Raw genomic sequence first — 13,660 nt, 5'->3', positions numbered from 1 at the left:
AGGGACTCTGTTTAGTTTGCAGAAACTCCAGCATACTTCCTGTAACAAAATTAATATTTACCCCTCAGGTTGAACATTCATTCAAATTCAATCTCAGTCTTTAATTAGGTTTTACTTGTTCTAAATTTTGACTTTCTTTCAGACTTTAACGTCTGATTGTATTAAGCATTTTTTAATAACTTCTTCATACTTGTCAGTTTTTGTACCACTTTGAAGCATCATGGAAAAAAATCAGCACCAAGAGAGGTTGCCTTTCTGAACTCACACCAGGACAGAACCACACAAACCGTGTTGGTTCTCATATGGAGCCAACATTAGACATGCAGCACATGGTGAGAAAACAAGGTTATAAAAAACCCAGTGAACTGAGCGTTTGAAAAATGATAAAGTCATATACGATAAATGCAGTATTTTATTTTGAAGTTTGGGTGGAAGTGATTCTGAAGCTTCCGGTACCAGTCTTTCGGCGAACTTGTTGATACAGAAATATCCTTGAATGTAAGTGACCCTCGTGCTGTGACCGTTGCGTTGTTGCTTTACGGTTCACAGAGATCCTTTGGTATGTTAACATTTCACTTTGAGTTTGCCGCCGCACGATAAAAAGCAACAAAACAAAAAAATACAACGACGCGTCCAGGTGTAAACAAATTGGTTTGCCAGATAGCTAATTAGCTAACTCATTACAAGAAGCTCCAAATGTGGTTCAAATACCCGGGTTGTTGTTTCAGTATTCTGCATTGTACCTCGTGCTTATTTAAGGAATAGACGGTCTGAATGAAGCTGTTCTGTGTAGAATGCATTTACAAGACAGACTGATCTGATGCACAGACAAGGTCACAACACGCAGCAATTAGTGAAACTAACTTTATTTTGACAGAACTGGCGTCAAGATGGGCTTTCTATTGTCTAAATCCATGGATGCTAACTTTCACAAGCAGCAGGAGTTCATGCTTCATAATTCTCGGCTGCAGGTAAGTTCAGAATCATGTCGGCTGTTTCTGCAAAATGAAATGAAGCTAATTTAACTGTAGTAAATGTAACCATCTGGCATTGTTCTAGTTAACTGTTGAGGAATGACTGGACAAACTTTGTTGCAACATGAACTGTTTAGGACTGCTAGGTTTCTTGCAGCTGTCTGTCAAAAAAAAGAAGTGGTTTCTCACATCCTCATCCCTCAACGCATCACTGCCAGCAACAGAAAGTGGAACTTTAGGAACTCGTTCACACATAAAAATAACACACAAACTCTCAGCACTGTTTACAAATTTGAAATCACTTTAATAATTGCAAACAAAATTAAACACTTCCCCTCCTTATTCATATTTATATATAATGGGGGGGAAAAGTCAGCCGGATTGGATTAAGATGCTTGTCTTTGTGATTGATGGATAGTTTTTACTACACAACATTTTATGATGGTGCTGTGCAAACAAATGACATCATAGTCGCCTTAAACATCTCCAAGCAGTTAGGTAAAGTTGCTTTAAGATAAAGTATCTTTGTATTGTCAGATTAATTCCCACCCTAACCCCTACACAGTGCACTATATAGTGCGTTGGCCATTTTGTTGTGCTGTCCAAATCTGCAATTCCAAAATTGTAGATACCCATCCCTGTTAGGGGGTATTGGGCCCTTGGCAACAGCGGCCGTGTTCCCTGGGTGCTGGCTTCCTGGGCCCGACGGCCCTCTCTCCACGCAGGGAGAGGGATCCCTGAGCTTTCTGGCAAGACCAAGAGCCAGGGATCACACCTGAGCCAGGGGGTGTCCGTGTCCCTGTGGTGTGGGTTCTGGTCCTTGCCCCTGAGCGCTGGGCCTCGCCAAATTTCCAACCGTGGGTGAGCCCGGTCGGGCCATGTTTCCAACACTTCTTGTGGACCCCCTCTTCCCCTGGGTGTCCTTCTCCTGGGCGGGGATGGCTGGCCCCTGCCTTTCTCTCTCCTGGACCAACCGTGGGCCGGGTGGATGGCTGCCTGGAGCGTGGGGCGGGTCTCCCTTGGGGGGTCCTGGTTCGTGCCTGGGGTTGGGGTGGGGGGATGCCTACAACTCCTGGGTGGTGATGAGGTGCTCTTCTGGGGCTGGGCCCCGCGTTGGGCCCTCCCGGCGCGGCGGGGGGGGGCACTCTCCTGGTTTGGCTGGAGGTTGCACTCTCTGTCCCCCCAAGGCCCCCCTGCTCTCTGGCTTTGGGAGCCCCCGTTGCCGTCCTGCTGGCCCTGGCCTGGGTGGCGGATGTGATCGCCCGGGTGGCGGTTGTTCTCTATCTGCTACCGTGCGGGTGTTGGGGGGGTTCTAGATGCTGCTGCTGTGGGGGTCTTGGTGTGGGGATGACTGGGCACTCTCCCTCCTTCTTTTTACATTCCATCATCCATTTTTGAGGAACATAAAGACTCACTTGAGCACAGCTGTTAGCTCACCTTTGCATAAATAGTTTGCGTGATCGAATACAATATTTCACACTAGTTGGTTTGAAGGCATAAGTGTGCATGTGTGAACATTATTTGTATTGTGTACATGTTAACATGTGAACATTTTTGGAGCCAACAGGTATGTAAATAACATTTGAGTGTGTGTGTGTGGACAGGCCCCGCCCTTATAGACTTGTGTTACATCGGAACCTCACTGTAATGATTATAACCATCCAGCAACTTGTTGCTTTATGCTGCGTCATGGTTCCCCCCCCTCCCCTATAATCACCCTCCTATCCCCCCTCTCTAACATCCCTCTCTCTTCCTCCCTCCTTTCCTTTTCCGTCCGGTCCAAAACAGAAGATTTTCAAATATGACTAAAATGAATAAAGTTTGGCCTCGATTACAAAAGGGGTTTATTCAGACATACCTCTGGTTTGTCAGAGAAATTCATAACCCCTGTTGTTAAAGTAAGATATGTCCAACACAAGAGGCCTTCAGCTCTGCCCAGCTGATGGACAGGACAAGTTAAAAAAAAAAAAAAGAAGCGAGAACCAAGAAGCCGCCGTCTGCTCTGTCCTCCTGTTGGCCTGGGTGTCGGCACAGACACAAACACCCCAGCCTAGGGTGAGAAAACTCTCGTAAACCGTCTAAAATGTAAAACTGATACATAGCAAAGTTAAAATATAAAAACAGCTAAAATATAAAAAATTAAAATAAGTTAATGTATAAAAAGTCTAAGACACCTGAAATATGCATGAAAATAAGTTAAGATGTTATGACAGGAAAAAAAAAACACACATTAAACAAATAAATATGTAGGAAAATATCATAACATATAACAGTAAAATCTTTAGATCCCCATAGGAGATCTAATTAAAAGCTGAAGTAAATAGATGGGTCTTTAATTTCTTTTTTTGTCTGTACTTTAAGCAAAAGCCGATACAACTGACCAGCAGAGTATGGTGATGGATTTTTTTTGTTTAATCTGATAAATTTAGCATGCAAAAGCAAACCTCCCTCTTGTAGAAACAAAGACTCCAGCAGAACCGAACTAAAAGGACAGGAAATAGAGAAACAAACACAAAAACTGGGACATCTGTTAGAAGAAAAGAGAGAGACAAGTTTGTCTTTGAAAAATGAGAAAAGGGACAAACAGGAAAAAAAAGGTATGTTATAAGAAAGGTGAAGCGAAATGCTTAGTTACTGCCGTAATCCAGGTTTCTCACCAAATCCTAGCTTAAAGCAAAACAGTTTTAAAAATCAATGATCCCTTATGAATATTTGACAATTGAACCCATTTATCAGAGGTCCGAGCAGCTGCAGGCACAGATGTGCTGGGAAATATTCTTTATTGGAGTTTGTGCCGCCTTTAAGTAAGATGGGTTTATCTAGGTGAAAACCAAAGGAAGTGTTGCTTTTGGTGCAGCAAAAGCCTGAGCAGTGATGTGACGTGTCAGTCTTTATTCAGTCACACAAACTTTGACACGGATGCACGCTTAATATCTTTGTGCTTCCATCTGGATTATTGTTCCTTTTTGCTTTTTTCCCCGCAAGATTTTATTTCTAATAAACACAAGATTGCTGTTTTCTCCTTTGGAGCCAATTTCTTGTGATTTATTCATGCCTGGAAGCTGGAGAGCAGCAGGTGCTCCTGTCATAATGCCCGGTGATATTATTTAACTCATCGCTGAAAGGTTTGTTGTTTTGGTGTTGCCCTGAAATTTTGCCCCAGCTGTAATCGCTGCAGATAATGACTAATATGGCCAAGGCAATTGAGTTTAAGGGTGACGTTATTTGGCCAGCGATGGGGACTCGCAATTATTAGACATGTGTTTTTGTATGTATTTTTTTTTCCTTTCTAATGGTTTTTTGATTGGTTGAAATCACTACGCAGTCTTATCTTTCTGATTCACACTCTGAATCCCCTTTTAAACACAAAGTGGTGAGGCGTTTGAGATCTGTCGGTTAAATTGAGCTGCGTGATGAGAGCCGTCTGACTGACTGACGTTTAAAGTAACATTTTCAGGATCACATCCCTTTTATGCAAAATCACAGGAAATGTAATTAGCTAGATCATATTTTGACATCACCTAATTGAATAATTGAGAATGAGTAGAGCAGTTTTATTTTTATGTATTGCATTAAATTGTCACACATGACGTTTTATGAGTGTTTTCAAGCCCCATCATCAGTCATGGTTAATTGAACCCTGACGTACAATGCTGGAGATTTGTCAGCATTACTTTAGAGTTGGCATAAAGATTATACGACCCAAGTTTTAGGGACAGTCGAAGGCAAAACAAAGGTTTTGTTTTTCCTTACTGGTACCTGGGACAAAGTGCAAAGTTTACAGTTACAGCTTTGCATATTTGCATATATATATATCGTTAACCTTTACTGCAATAGTGGTTGCTAGATGACGTACTTTTTTTAGGCAGTACATATCCACATACTCCTACATCTACATACTCCAAATAAATCTCTTAGTGTGAGCATTAGCTAAGCCTAGGACCCCCTGCCACAATCTACCTTGTCTCTTCAGCTGTCCTGGGCGGGTTGCCAGGGACTGTTTTCAGTTTTGATCCTCCTCTTGTACCTGCATGTCTTAAGGCAGTGTTTTTCAACCAGTGTGCCGCGGCACACTAGTGTGCCGTGGGAGATGGTCAAGTGTGCCGTGAGAAATTGCCCTCATTAACTGATCTAAAACATTTTCCATCTCCAGGAAATCAGCTCTTTGTTCATCCAAACAGACCCTGATAAAACACTGAGAAGTTAAGAATGTGAAATATCATAAAATTATTTTTTCTTTGTGTTTATATGATTCTATTAAAGACATTTTGATTAGAATAACGGGATACCGCGATTTAGCTGCAGCTATAAGTGTGTAAGGAAAAGTCCCGCCCCTTTAACTGTCTCCACCAATCATTCTTGAAGGCTAAATCACATGTCATCAGTCTGACCAATCAGAAGTGGTTAAAGTATTCACTTCCTTGTTTCGATTTAGCGCAAAAAAGTCTCTCTGTTCTAACAAAAATACCAAGTAAAGCTCGTCTTTAGCGGTGTAGCTTTCCACAGAATCTGGTATCAGACTGGAACAATTGAACAAAACCATGAAGCTCAAAGACGCTGGTCTTTCTACGGTCGGCGGATTACGGGCACTACATCTCCCATGATGCAGTAAAGTGACTGTTTTAGCGCACAATGAGTCTCTCCTCTTAACGTCTTAAAACAACGAACACACATCAAACAGTTTTTGAATCTTTTGACTTAATTTTTAATACATCTTTTAGAAAAAACAGCTGCAGCTTCCAGCGTTTTCTGCAACAATTATCACAAAAACGCATGTGAGATTGCAGAGCGGCTGTAGATCAATACAGACTGAGCTTTTTCTTTTTTTTTCATTTATCAATTTTTTTGGATGCTGGTGTGCCGCGGGATTTTTGTCAAGGTTAAAGTGTGCCGTGGCTCAAAAAAGGTTGAAAAACACTGTCTTAAGGGATCGCTCAAACCCTTCTCTATGAGACTCCTGTTTGGAGGGGTCACTGGGATGCTCCTTCTCCACCTGCCTATTTTGAGAGGTCACCAGGATCTTCCTCTTCCACTTGTCTGTAGAAGCCATGATAACTTATTTTGAGAAGATTGCAGGAATGGTTATTGCTCATGTAAAGGTGTAAAGACTAATGTTAGGATTAATTGGCAACTGCACTTCAGGTGTAAAGAAAAATGTTTAATTGTTTAATTTTGTTAAACAAAAAAAAGGTAAAAATACAGATTTGGTTGGGACTGATGGAAGTAAGAAGAGCCTCCCAGACTGCTTTTAAAGTCTTAGGCTTTTTTAGCTTAGCCTTAGGAACAATAATTCCTCGTTTTTATAATGGTAAGTATCCCTGCCTGTCACGCAGTAGACCAGGGTTCGATTACCCGATGGGGAGCCAAATGTTGGTGCCATTTATGTGACACATTTATAGTATTTTTGCCAGCAATGGTAGAATTTAAATTTAAAGAACAATGTATGCTTTTATTTTGAAATTGGTTTCTTCCGTTTTGAGACAGGACATGTTTTTTGATGCTATGTGCTGTTGGTGAATTTTGAATAAATGAGTGGATGTCGGAGCCACACGGTTGTTTTATCGCTGTTGGTAAGGATGACATCGTGGGCACCTCTAACCTGAGTTAAAAGTTGAACCAGGTCAAACTTTGACCAATCAGGAACTCCGATTTGGCAGTGACGTATAAATGGCGTCCCCTTTAACTCACAGAAGTACCAACTGTTTTAAAAATTGCAGGTTGTTAAATGACACCAAGTCTTTTATAAATCATTATAGAACTGTAAAAGAAAAAAACCTGGAGCAAGATTTGCACCACTTTGACATTTTGCACCAAACCTTTTCCAACTGTAGGTGTCGGCCATTCGCTAGTATTGGGTAGTGACAGTCCAGGGATAACTCCATGAGCTAAATGTCTGAAGAATGCGTGTTACATGCTCTGTGTAGAAGAAGCATCAAACAATCTCTGCAGAGCAGCTGTCAAGCTTGTTCAAATCGGTTTGTGGTGCAAAATGTTTTCTGTTTTTGTCAGGATTGAGAATGAAGTCTAGAAGGTTAATGAGAGGGCGTGACAGAGTTCTTTATCTGTAAAATGTTTGAGGGTTTTCCTTTGAGGGAACCGCCGTGTCAAGTTCCCGCTGAAACATTTCTGGTCTTTTAAGGTCCGTTCTTTGTTCCGATTAATGTCGAGGCACTTCCTTTAGGAGACTCCTTGTTTTATTTTGAAAATCTGCACACATTTGAACACTTTTTGTGATATTGAGGTGGATTTAGTTGGTATGCATGGATATGGTTATGTTTGCTGATTGGAAAATCATTGAAAATCTCTGGTCTGGATGAGAAAACTTGGCTTAAAGTGTGATTTTCGAGGAGGATCTTTTTTATTCATTTTTTCTAACTAGCGTCTTAATCCAAGAAAAACCAAACGCTGCTCGCTTTGATGCCGCTTGCATTGCTTCTAAATGTCAGTGGGTCTCTTGCTTGGCTTCACCTCGTGGCTTTTTCTCACTTTAACAGCCTCAGAGGACGCTCATCTCATTTCTGCCTTTCACTTTTTCTTTGTGGCTTTCGTGTTTACTCATCCTCGGTTTTAATCACTTTGATAAGATCTCTTTTCTTTCTTTTGAATTAAAAAAGAAAACCTTGTAGAAAATAGCTTGAAGGTGGATGAGTCATTACAGCAGTAGTAGCATTTTTATCTTTCAGTTGTTGCTTGTTAAATGATCAGTGTTTCTAAAAAATATTGTTAGGGGCTGCACGGTGGCGCAGTGGTTAGCGCTCTTGCTTCACAGCAAGAAGGCCCCTGGTTCAAGTCCCGGCTGGGGGACATGAAAAATACATCAATGGGGGACCTTTCTGTGTGGAGTTTGCATGTTCTCCCCGTGTATGCGTGGGTTCTCTCCGGGGTCTCCGGCTTCCTCCCACTGTCCAAAAACATGCTTCATAGGTTAATTGGCAACTCTAAATTGTCCATAGGTGTGAGTGTGAGAGTGCATGGGTGTGTGATTGTGGATGTTCTACCCTGCGACAGACTGGCGACCTGTCCAGGGCATCCCCTGCCTACGCCCAAGTAGCCGGGATAGGCTCCGGCAGCCCCGTGACCCCGAAAGGGACAAAGCGGTACAGAAAATGAATGAATGAATGAATGAATTGTTAGCGTTTTCGTTGTGAGGTTAACAGATCATGAACCAAAACAGGAGACTGTAAATGAAACCTTTTGCATTTAAAATGGATCTTATCAGTTTTGTCTCTCTCATCTGTTTTCTAGGTTTCTGTAGCTCAAATAGGTCTGAACAAGCTGCAAGCAAAACATTTTTAACTTTAAATTCTTTGAAATAACAGGTTTACAGATCTTCAAATGTTTTGTAGCAAAATATTGTTTGTAGAGGCTTTGACTTTAGAAGTCGTTCATCTAAAGCCCGTTTTTGAACTTTGCATATCGCCATTCATCGTTATATTTCTGTTTATGTCGTCTATTTCTTATTTTCTTAGTTCTAAATGAATGAATACATATCTACAAAAAATAAATAACAGGTTAAAAAAGACCATTTTAAACTTTCTATTGATTTTTTTTTTTTTTTCCCTTTTCAAATCTTTAAAGCTTTGTTTTTAAACTCTAATAAATACATGGTTAGTAGTACAAGGCTTCTGCTGTGTATTAAAGATCATGTTTTGATTATTTTTTTGGAACAGATTGGAATAATCAATCTGTTCCATAATTTTTGTATTAAAAAATGTAATGAAAAAAAGTTTTTTTTTTAAAGATGGAGGCAGAACGTAATTTCGATGCCTCTCTATGCTTTTGGAAGGAGCTGTGTTTATGTGGATATGAAACAGTTGTGTAAAAATAAGCCCAGAAACTTTAGGTTTTATATCATGTCAGATCTGTCAAACAGAAGTTATGGAGTAAGATCATCTCCAATGACAAGTTCTGCATGTATTTGCTTCAGTAAGTCATGGTTTATCAGGTTAAAAAACGTTCTCCCTGTTTTAGGTTCTGCTGTAGGATGACTAAACAGACGACTTCATGGGAAGTTAAATGTATTTTTTTGCTAAGTCACCAAAGTCTTCTCTTCACATTTCCCTTTTCTCCTCTAGAACACGTTGCATGGATGATTTGTTCCCCTGTTTTTCTTTAAAAAAAACCTCTCATGGAAGTGTGACTCATCGAGTTTCCTTTTTTTCTTTTTTTTCTTTGTGCTGAGTCATCCCTGGCTTTGAGAAAGTTTTCCACATGAGATCAGGAACCCACGCCGTAGCTTCTCTGAAACTACGTCTGCGTCCTGACTGAGGTCGAAAGACCTTTTCACCCTCAGAGAGCGCCAACTTCCTTCTTCCTGAAGTTGTAGTAAGTTTCACAACTTACCCGAGAACCAAAATTCCAAAAAAAGTCCTCGCATTTATTCAGAGAATTCTTAAAAATGATGACTGCAGACTTTCAAAATGTCCTTTGAGCGTTTTTAAACACAGAGAAACTAAACCTGATATAGTGCATTTTAGTGTCTTAACATGATGATGGGAGCTCAGCCCTCCTGACTGGATTTCATGTTTGCTTCTCGGAGTCACCACGACTCCATGGGATCTCCTTGGCGTGGGCGCAGCAGCTAAAGCGTCCACGCTGCACTCCAGTTTTGCACACTCCAGAGTTCCCGTCTGCAGTGTCTGGGTGCGGTAAAGCCTTTTCCCAGAACGGCACGGTTTCTGCTGCACACGGGAAACTGTTCCTGAACGCCTCATCAGTTGTGTTCTTTTCTCCGAGTCATCAGTCATGTTAATATCTGATCTGATGACTGTCTGTCCGGCTATTTCTCATACATGCAGTCACCATGACAGAGGGGGGAGCGGTTATGTTTACTGTAATTTATCAAACCCAAAGCGTTAGAATGACCTGTTTAAAGGTTTTGTGTGAAATGTTTTTTATTCAGCTATATTGTAATTCTTTTTTTGCTGACTTTAAATTATTTTGAAAATTATTTGTTTTAATGATTCATAATTTTTTTTCTCATTTTTGTTTTATTTTGACATTTTAAAATACGTTTATTTTCATTCTTTGCATTTCAAATTATTCAAACAATATTGTTTATTTTTATTTATTTTCAGTGTTCGTATTTGTTTTTATATTTAACATTTTTTACATTCAGTCAAAAAAAACAATTGAATTACATTTTTTTTTAATGGTTTGAAGTTTGCAATTGTCAATAGTGCTGCTAGGCTGCTCAACCTTTTTTTAAATCATTTGTTTGTCAAACAAGTGTAACATCAACTCAGTTGAGACTCTAAAGTCAAATAAAAATCCATTTTTCTGACATTTATCTCTTTATTTTGTCCGGCCGTGTCATCCACCCGCCCGATCGCTTCTCTATCTTTTCCAGCCTTTGCTGAGTTAAAATCATTTTCCCGCTCGGTGCAAACAAAAGCTCAACTTTGACACGCTCCCTTTTGGAAGGGAAAAGCTCTTTCAGCGGTGAATGTCACCCGCTCTGGCTGGGTGGTGCAGGGTGGTGCTGCTGTGTGGATGCAGAGACGGCGGGTGGCAGAGGGTTGACGCGCTCATCGCCATGAATGGGGTGCTGCTGAAGCTGGGGCGCCGTCCTCTCGGTCCTTTGATCCCAGCTTTGTGTTTGGAGGTTCGGTCGTTCCACCTCAAAAGTTCAGTCATTTGTTTGAATTATCGAACCAGAGAAAATTGAATCTGTGAAAACTTTTCTGACCTTTTTTTCACTTTTAAAGAGGAAATGTTCTGATTTAAAAATTTAGATAAATCCACTTTACAAGTATATTATGAGATTTATGGGATCTTGCACTTGTCAGATATTTTTTCCTGATTGCAAACTTCAATATGGTTTCAGAAACCTGTCAAACTTGATGTTTTTTTTTTAATGTGTGTAGTTGGAGCGTCAGATCATGATGCAGAACCAGATGAGGGAGAGGCAGATGGCCATGCAGATCGCCTGGTCCAGAGAGTTTCTCAAATACTTTGGCTCCTTCTTCGCACTGGCTTCAGTGGGACTCACAGCGGGGTGAGGAAAACATACAAGGACACACAAAATGATTAATCACACAAATATAAATTACAATTCCTCATCCGCAAGAGCTAAAAGGGCCTGAAGATCCCATCCAGTTTGTTGAATTTATAATGTAATACCATATTAAACCAGCAGAGGCGCCATAATCGTGTTAAATGGCTGTAAATCAATGTTGAATTGATCATATAGTCTACATTCCGTCTTATGCTATGCACCTATCAAATGTGTGTTTTCTTGTCTTCATCTGTGGTTTTTAGTGCCTTTAAAAGAAGGAAACCCACCCTGTTGGCTCCCATCATCCCCCTGGGCTTCATATTTGCTTACCAGATGGACAGCGCCTACGGGACCCTGCTCCATCGCATGAGAGGTGACACACCAACTTTATCATTTCAACCGACCCCTCTGATTGGTTGGCTGGATAGAAACGGCTAGGAATGACTCCTCGGTTTTATGACCGAATCGACTATTTTTATCTGCAGCTGTAAGCGTCCATAGATGCAAAGGTTTTTGGATCATCAGTGGATCTGTTCCAGAGCAAGCCTGCATCCTCACAAACTCTTTCTTCTCCCTTTCAGGGGAAGCTGAGAGTATCATGGAATCAGAGCGGGACCGCCTGAACTTACCGCAGGGTCTCCCCACCTTTGAGAGCATCGAGAAGGCCCGCCGCGCTAAAAGCGGCCTCATGTCCATCCTGGAGAAGTGATGCAACTGCGGCAACGCAACCAGAAACCGTCCAGCCGTGAGAACGACCTTCATTTCTATAAACGCCTTCTTTTGTGGACGTTGTTGGTCATTGCATCGTGGATCTGGAATGATCCAGTAACAGTTTAGATCAGAACAATGACTTTTTTTTTACTATTCTGTTCTTTGCTTTTCCAGAGTATAAACCCAAATGAGTTGGTTACTTTGTTATATCATATTTATAAATGAGACTGTACATATGATAACAAATGCTGCTCTGAAACATGCAATTTTCATCCACTAGAGGGCAAAAAAAGAATCGCCTGAACACACAAAACAACTGCTAACACCTTCATTATATACAGAAAATGTGAGATTACATCAAACATCCAGTTATAATTTTACCAGTTCAAAGTTAAATATTAAAATTACAGAAAAAATCTTACAATTCATCTGCTGGAAGCATTAATACCAAAGTCATTGTCTCTGTGATGAATTCATAACTGTAGTATTTGAGGAATGTAAGCTTTTCTAATGAATTTTTATTTATGCATCCTGTTAGATTGAATTGTGTTTTGAATAAAAGAATTTGAACTTTCTGGTGTTGACAGGATCTCCGCTGATGCTTGATCCCCTCCCAGCTGCTTCCATGCACCTTCTGAGCGCTTCACTGAGGATGTGTGTGTTTGTGTGTGTGAAGCATGCAAACGCACACTCAATTATATTACTACAAAAGAAATAACTCCAAATACGTCACTGCCATCAATCTCTGCGACACAACCGTTGGGTTTTGTGCGTTTGTGTGGGTCAGGGAGGGGGGGGAACACGCGGCGCACGTTCGTGAGAGATCTAGCGGCTATTTAAGGTTCAGCTCCGTGTCCAAAGAGAGGCAGAGGACCACAGAAGCAGCAGTTTGAAGAGGCGTTTTTGGCCCCCAGAATAATAATTAAAAAAAAAACATATTTAAAGATACTCCATCTGGAGTAGAGTTGGACCCAGCTTGACCCCCGCCCCCCCCCCCGTGCAGGACCAGTTCAACGAAGTTGCAGTAGGGACCGAGATGCAGTGGAGAGTGACTCTGGCTGTGGCGGTGATGTGCGTCGGGTGCATCTGTCACCGTGTTGGTGCTGAGGCGAGGAGCAGGGTGATGCTGCCGCGGGACTATGGGGTCAAACTGTGCGGGAGAGAGTTTATCAGGGCTGTCATTTTCACCTGCGGAGGCTCCAGGTGGAAGCGATCCACAGATGGAGACTTAGGTAAGTCAACATCTGAATTTCCCAGCTGCCTTTTTTCTCTTTTCGATAATTTGCATACCCAATACTCCAATAATATTTGAGTCTTTCTCCAGATCCTCTGGATTGGAGCTCCCTCAGTGAGGAGACGGCAGAAGACGACCCGCAGACGTGGCAGCAGCTGTCAGAGAGCCGCTCTCCTCTCCCCGCGCTCCCCTCGTACTCCCTCACAGACCTCCTGAGCCTCTTTAGGAGCACAGGCGACAGGGAGCAGCCGCCTCTGAGGAGGCACGCGGCTTCGGAGGAGGAGAGGGGGAACGAGCAGCGCTTGACCAGTAAGAAGAAGAGGAACTTTTCTTTGGGCGTGGCAGGGATGTGCTGCAACCAGGGCTGCACCAAGAATGATATTGGACGGTTATGTTAAAGCACAAAAAAATAAAAAGGGGAGAGGTACGGACAGACGTGAGGATGCAGAGCCAAAAGGTGAAGGGTTTGGTTGCTGCTTAGACAGCAGACACGTCATTCGATCCTTCACACCTGAGTGATAGTCTGGTTAAATGATGTTTTCCGTGTCCTGTGCGGCTCAAATAAATTTGAAGTGTTAGTATAACATGTGAATGGCCTTTTTTGGAGCTTTTATTTTCAGGTTTTAAATGTTTTTACATGATTACTGCCTTAATAATTCTGTCAAAAAGCAAATTCAACTTTTATCAGTACAATTCTGCAACACAATACTATGATGTATTTATGGAAAAAACTGTTAAACTTTA

At 41.5% G+C, this 13,660-nt stretch overlaps 2 protein-coding genes across 4 annotated transcripts; both read left to right on the top strand.

Annotated features, from left to right (window-relative positions):
• Nucleotides 1-382: 382 nt before the first annotated feature.
• plgrkt (plasminogen receptor, C-terminal lysine transmembrane protein) lies at nucleotides 383-12,257 on the top strand. Of its 2 annotated transcripts, none has more exons than XM_004074829.5 (5): nucleotides 383-498; nucleotides 878-971; nucleotides 10,841-10,971; nucleotides 11,235-11,344; nucleotides 11,553-12,257. In XM_004074829.5, exons 2-5 carry the CDS (start codon nucleotides 891-893, stop codon nucleotides 11,678-11,680), a joined length of 450 nt encoding a protein of 149 aa, XP_004074877.1. In that variant the 5' UTR covers nucleotides 383-498; nucleotides 878-890; the 3' UTR covers nucleotides 11,681-12,257. The 2 variants fall into 2 exon arrangements, with proteins under 2 accessions (XP_004074877.1, XP_011480177.1); XM_011481875.4 differs by having other exon boundaries at nucleotides 431-559.
• On the top strand, nucleotides 11,578-13,500 carry rln1 (relaxin 1). 2 transcript variants are annotated; one of them, XM_020707382.2, is made up of 3 exons: nucleotides 11,578-11,716; nucleotides 12,686-12,914; nucleotides 13,007-13,500. In XM_020707382.2, the coding sequence occupies exons 2-3, from the start codon at nucleotides 12,719-12,721 to the stop codon at nucleotides 13,312-13,314; spliced, it is 504 nt and encodes a 167-aa protein (XP_020563041.1). In that variant the 5' UTR covers nucleotides 11,578-11,716; nucleotides 12,686-12,718; the 3' UTR covers nucleotides 13,315-13,500. The 2 variants fall into 2 exon arrangements, with proteins under 2 accessions (XP_020563041.1, NP_001098341.1); NM_001104871.1 differs by lacking the exon at nucleotides 11,578-11,716 and having other exon boundaries at nucleotides 12,705-12,914; nucleotides 13,007-13,318.
• Nucleotides 13,501-13,660: the final 160 nt, after the last annotated feature.

The sequence above is a fragment of the Oryzias latipes genome, chromosome 12, assembly GCF_053564925.1.
Source record: "Oryzias latipes strain Hd-rR chromosome 12, Olatipes_Hd-rR_3.1".
Classification (NCBI taxonomy): domain Eukaryota; kingdom Metazoa; phylum Chordata; class Actinopteri; order Beloniformes; family Adrianichthyidae; genus Oryzias; species Oryzias latipes.
This window is presented reverse-complemented; position numbering and strand designations above follow the sequence as displayed.

Excerpts from the sequence above, each read along its gene's own strand:
- plgrkt (XM_004074829.5), top strand. The coding sequence starts at position 891 with ATGGGCTTTCTATTGTCTAAATCCATGGATGCTAACTTTCACAAGCAG. Across the intron at positions 972-10,840 it reads TTCATAATTCTCGGCTGCAG|TTGGAGCGTCAGATCATGAT; the intron begins GTAAGTTCAGAA and ends TAATGTGTGTAG. Across the intron at positions 11,345-11,552 it reads CCTGCTCCATCGCATGAGAG|GGGAAGCTGAGAGTATCATG; the intron begins GTGACACACCAA and ends TCTCCCTTTCAG.
- rln1 (XM_020707382.2), top strand. The coding sequence starts at position 12,719 with ATGCAGTGGAGAGTGACTCTGGCTGTGGCGGTGATGTGCGTCGGGTGC. Across the intron at positions 12,915-13,006 it reads ATCCACAGATGGAGACTTAG|ATCCTCTGGATTGGAGCTCC; the intron begins GTAAGTCAACAT and ends GTCTTTCTCCAG.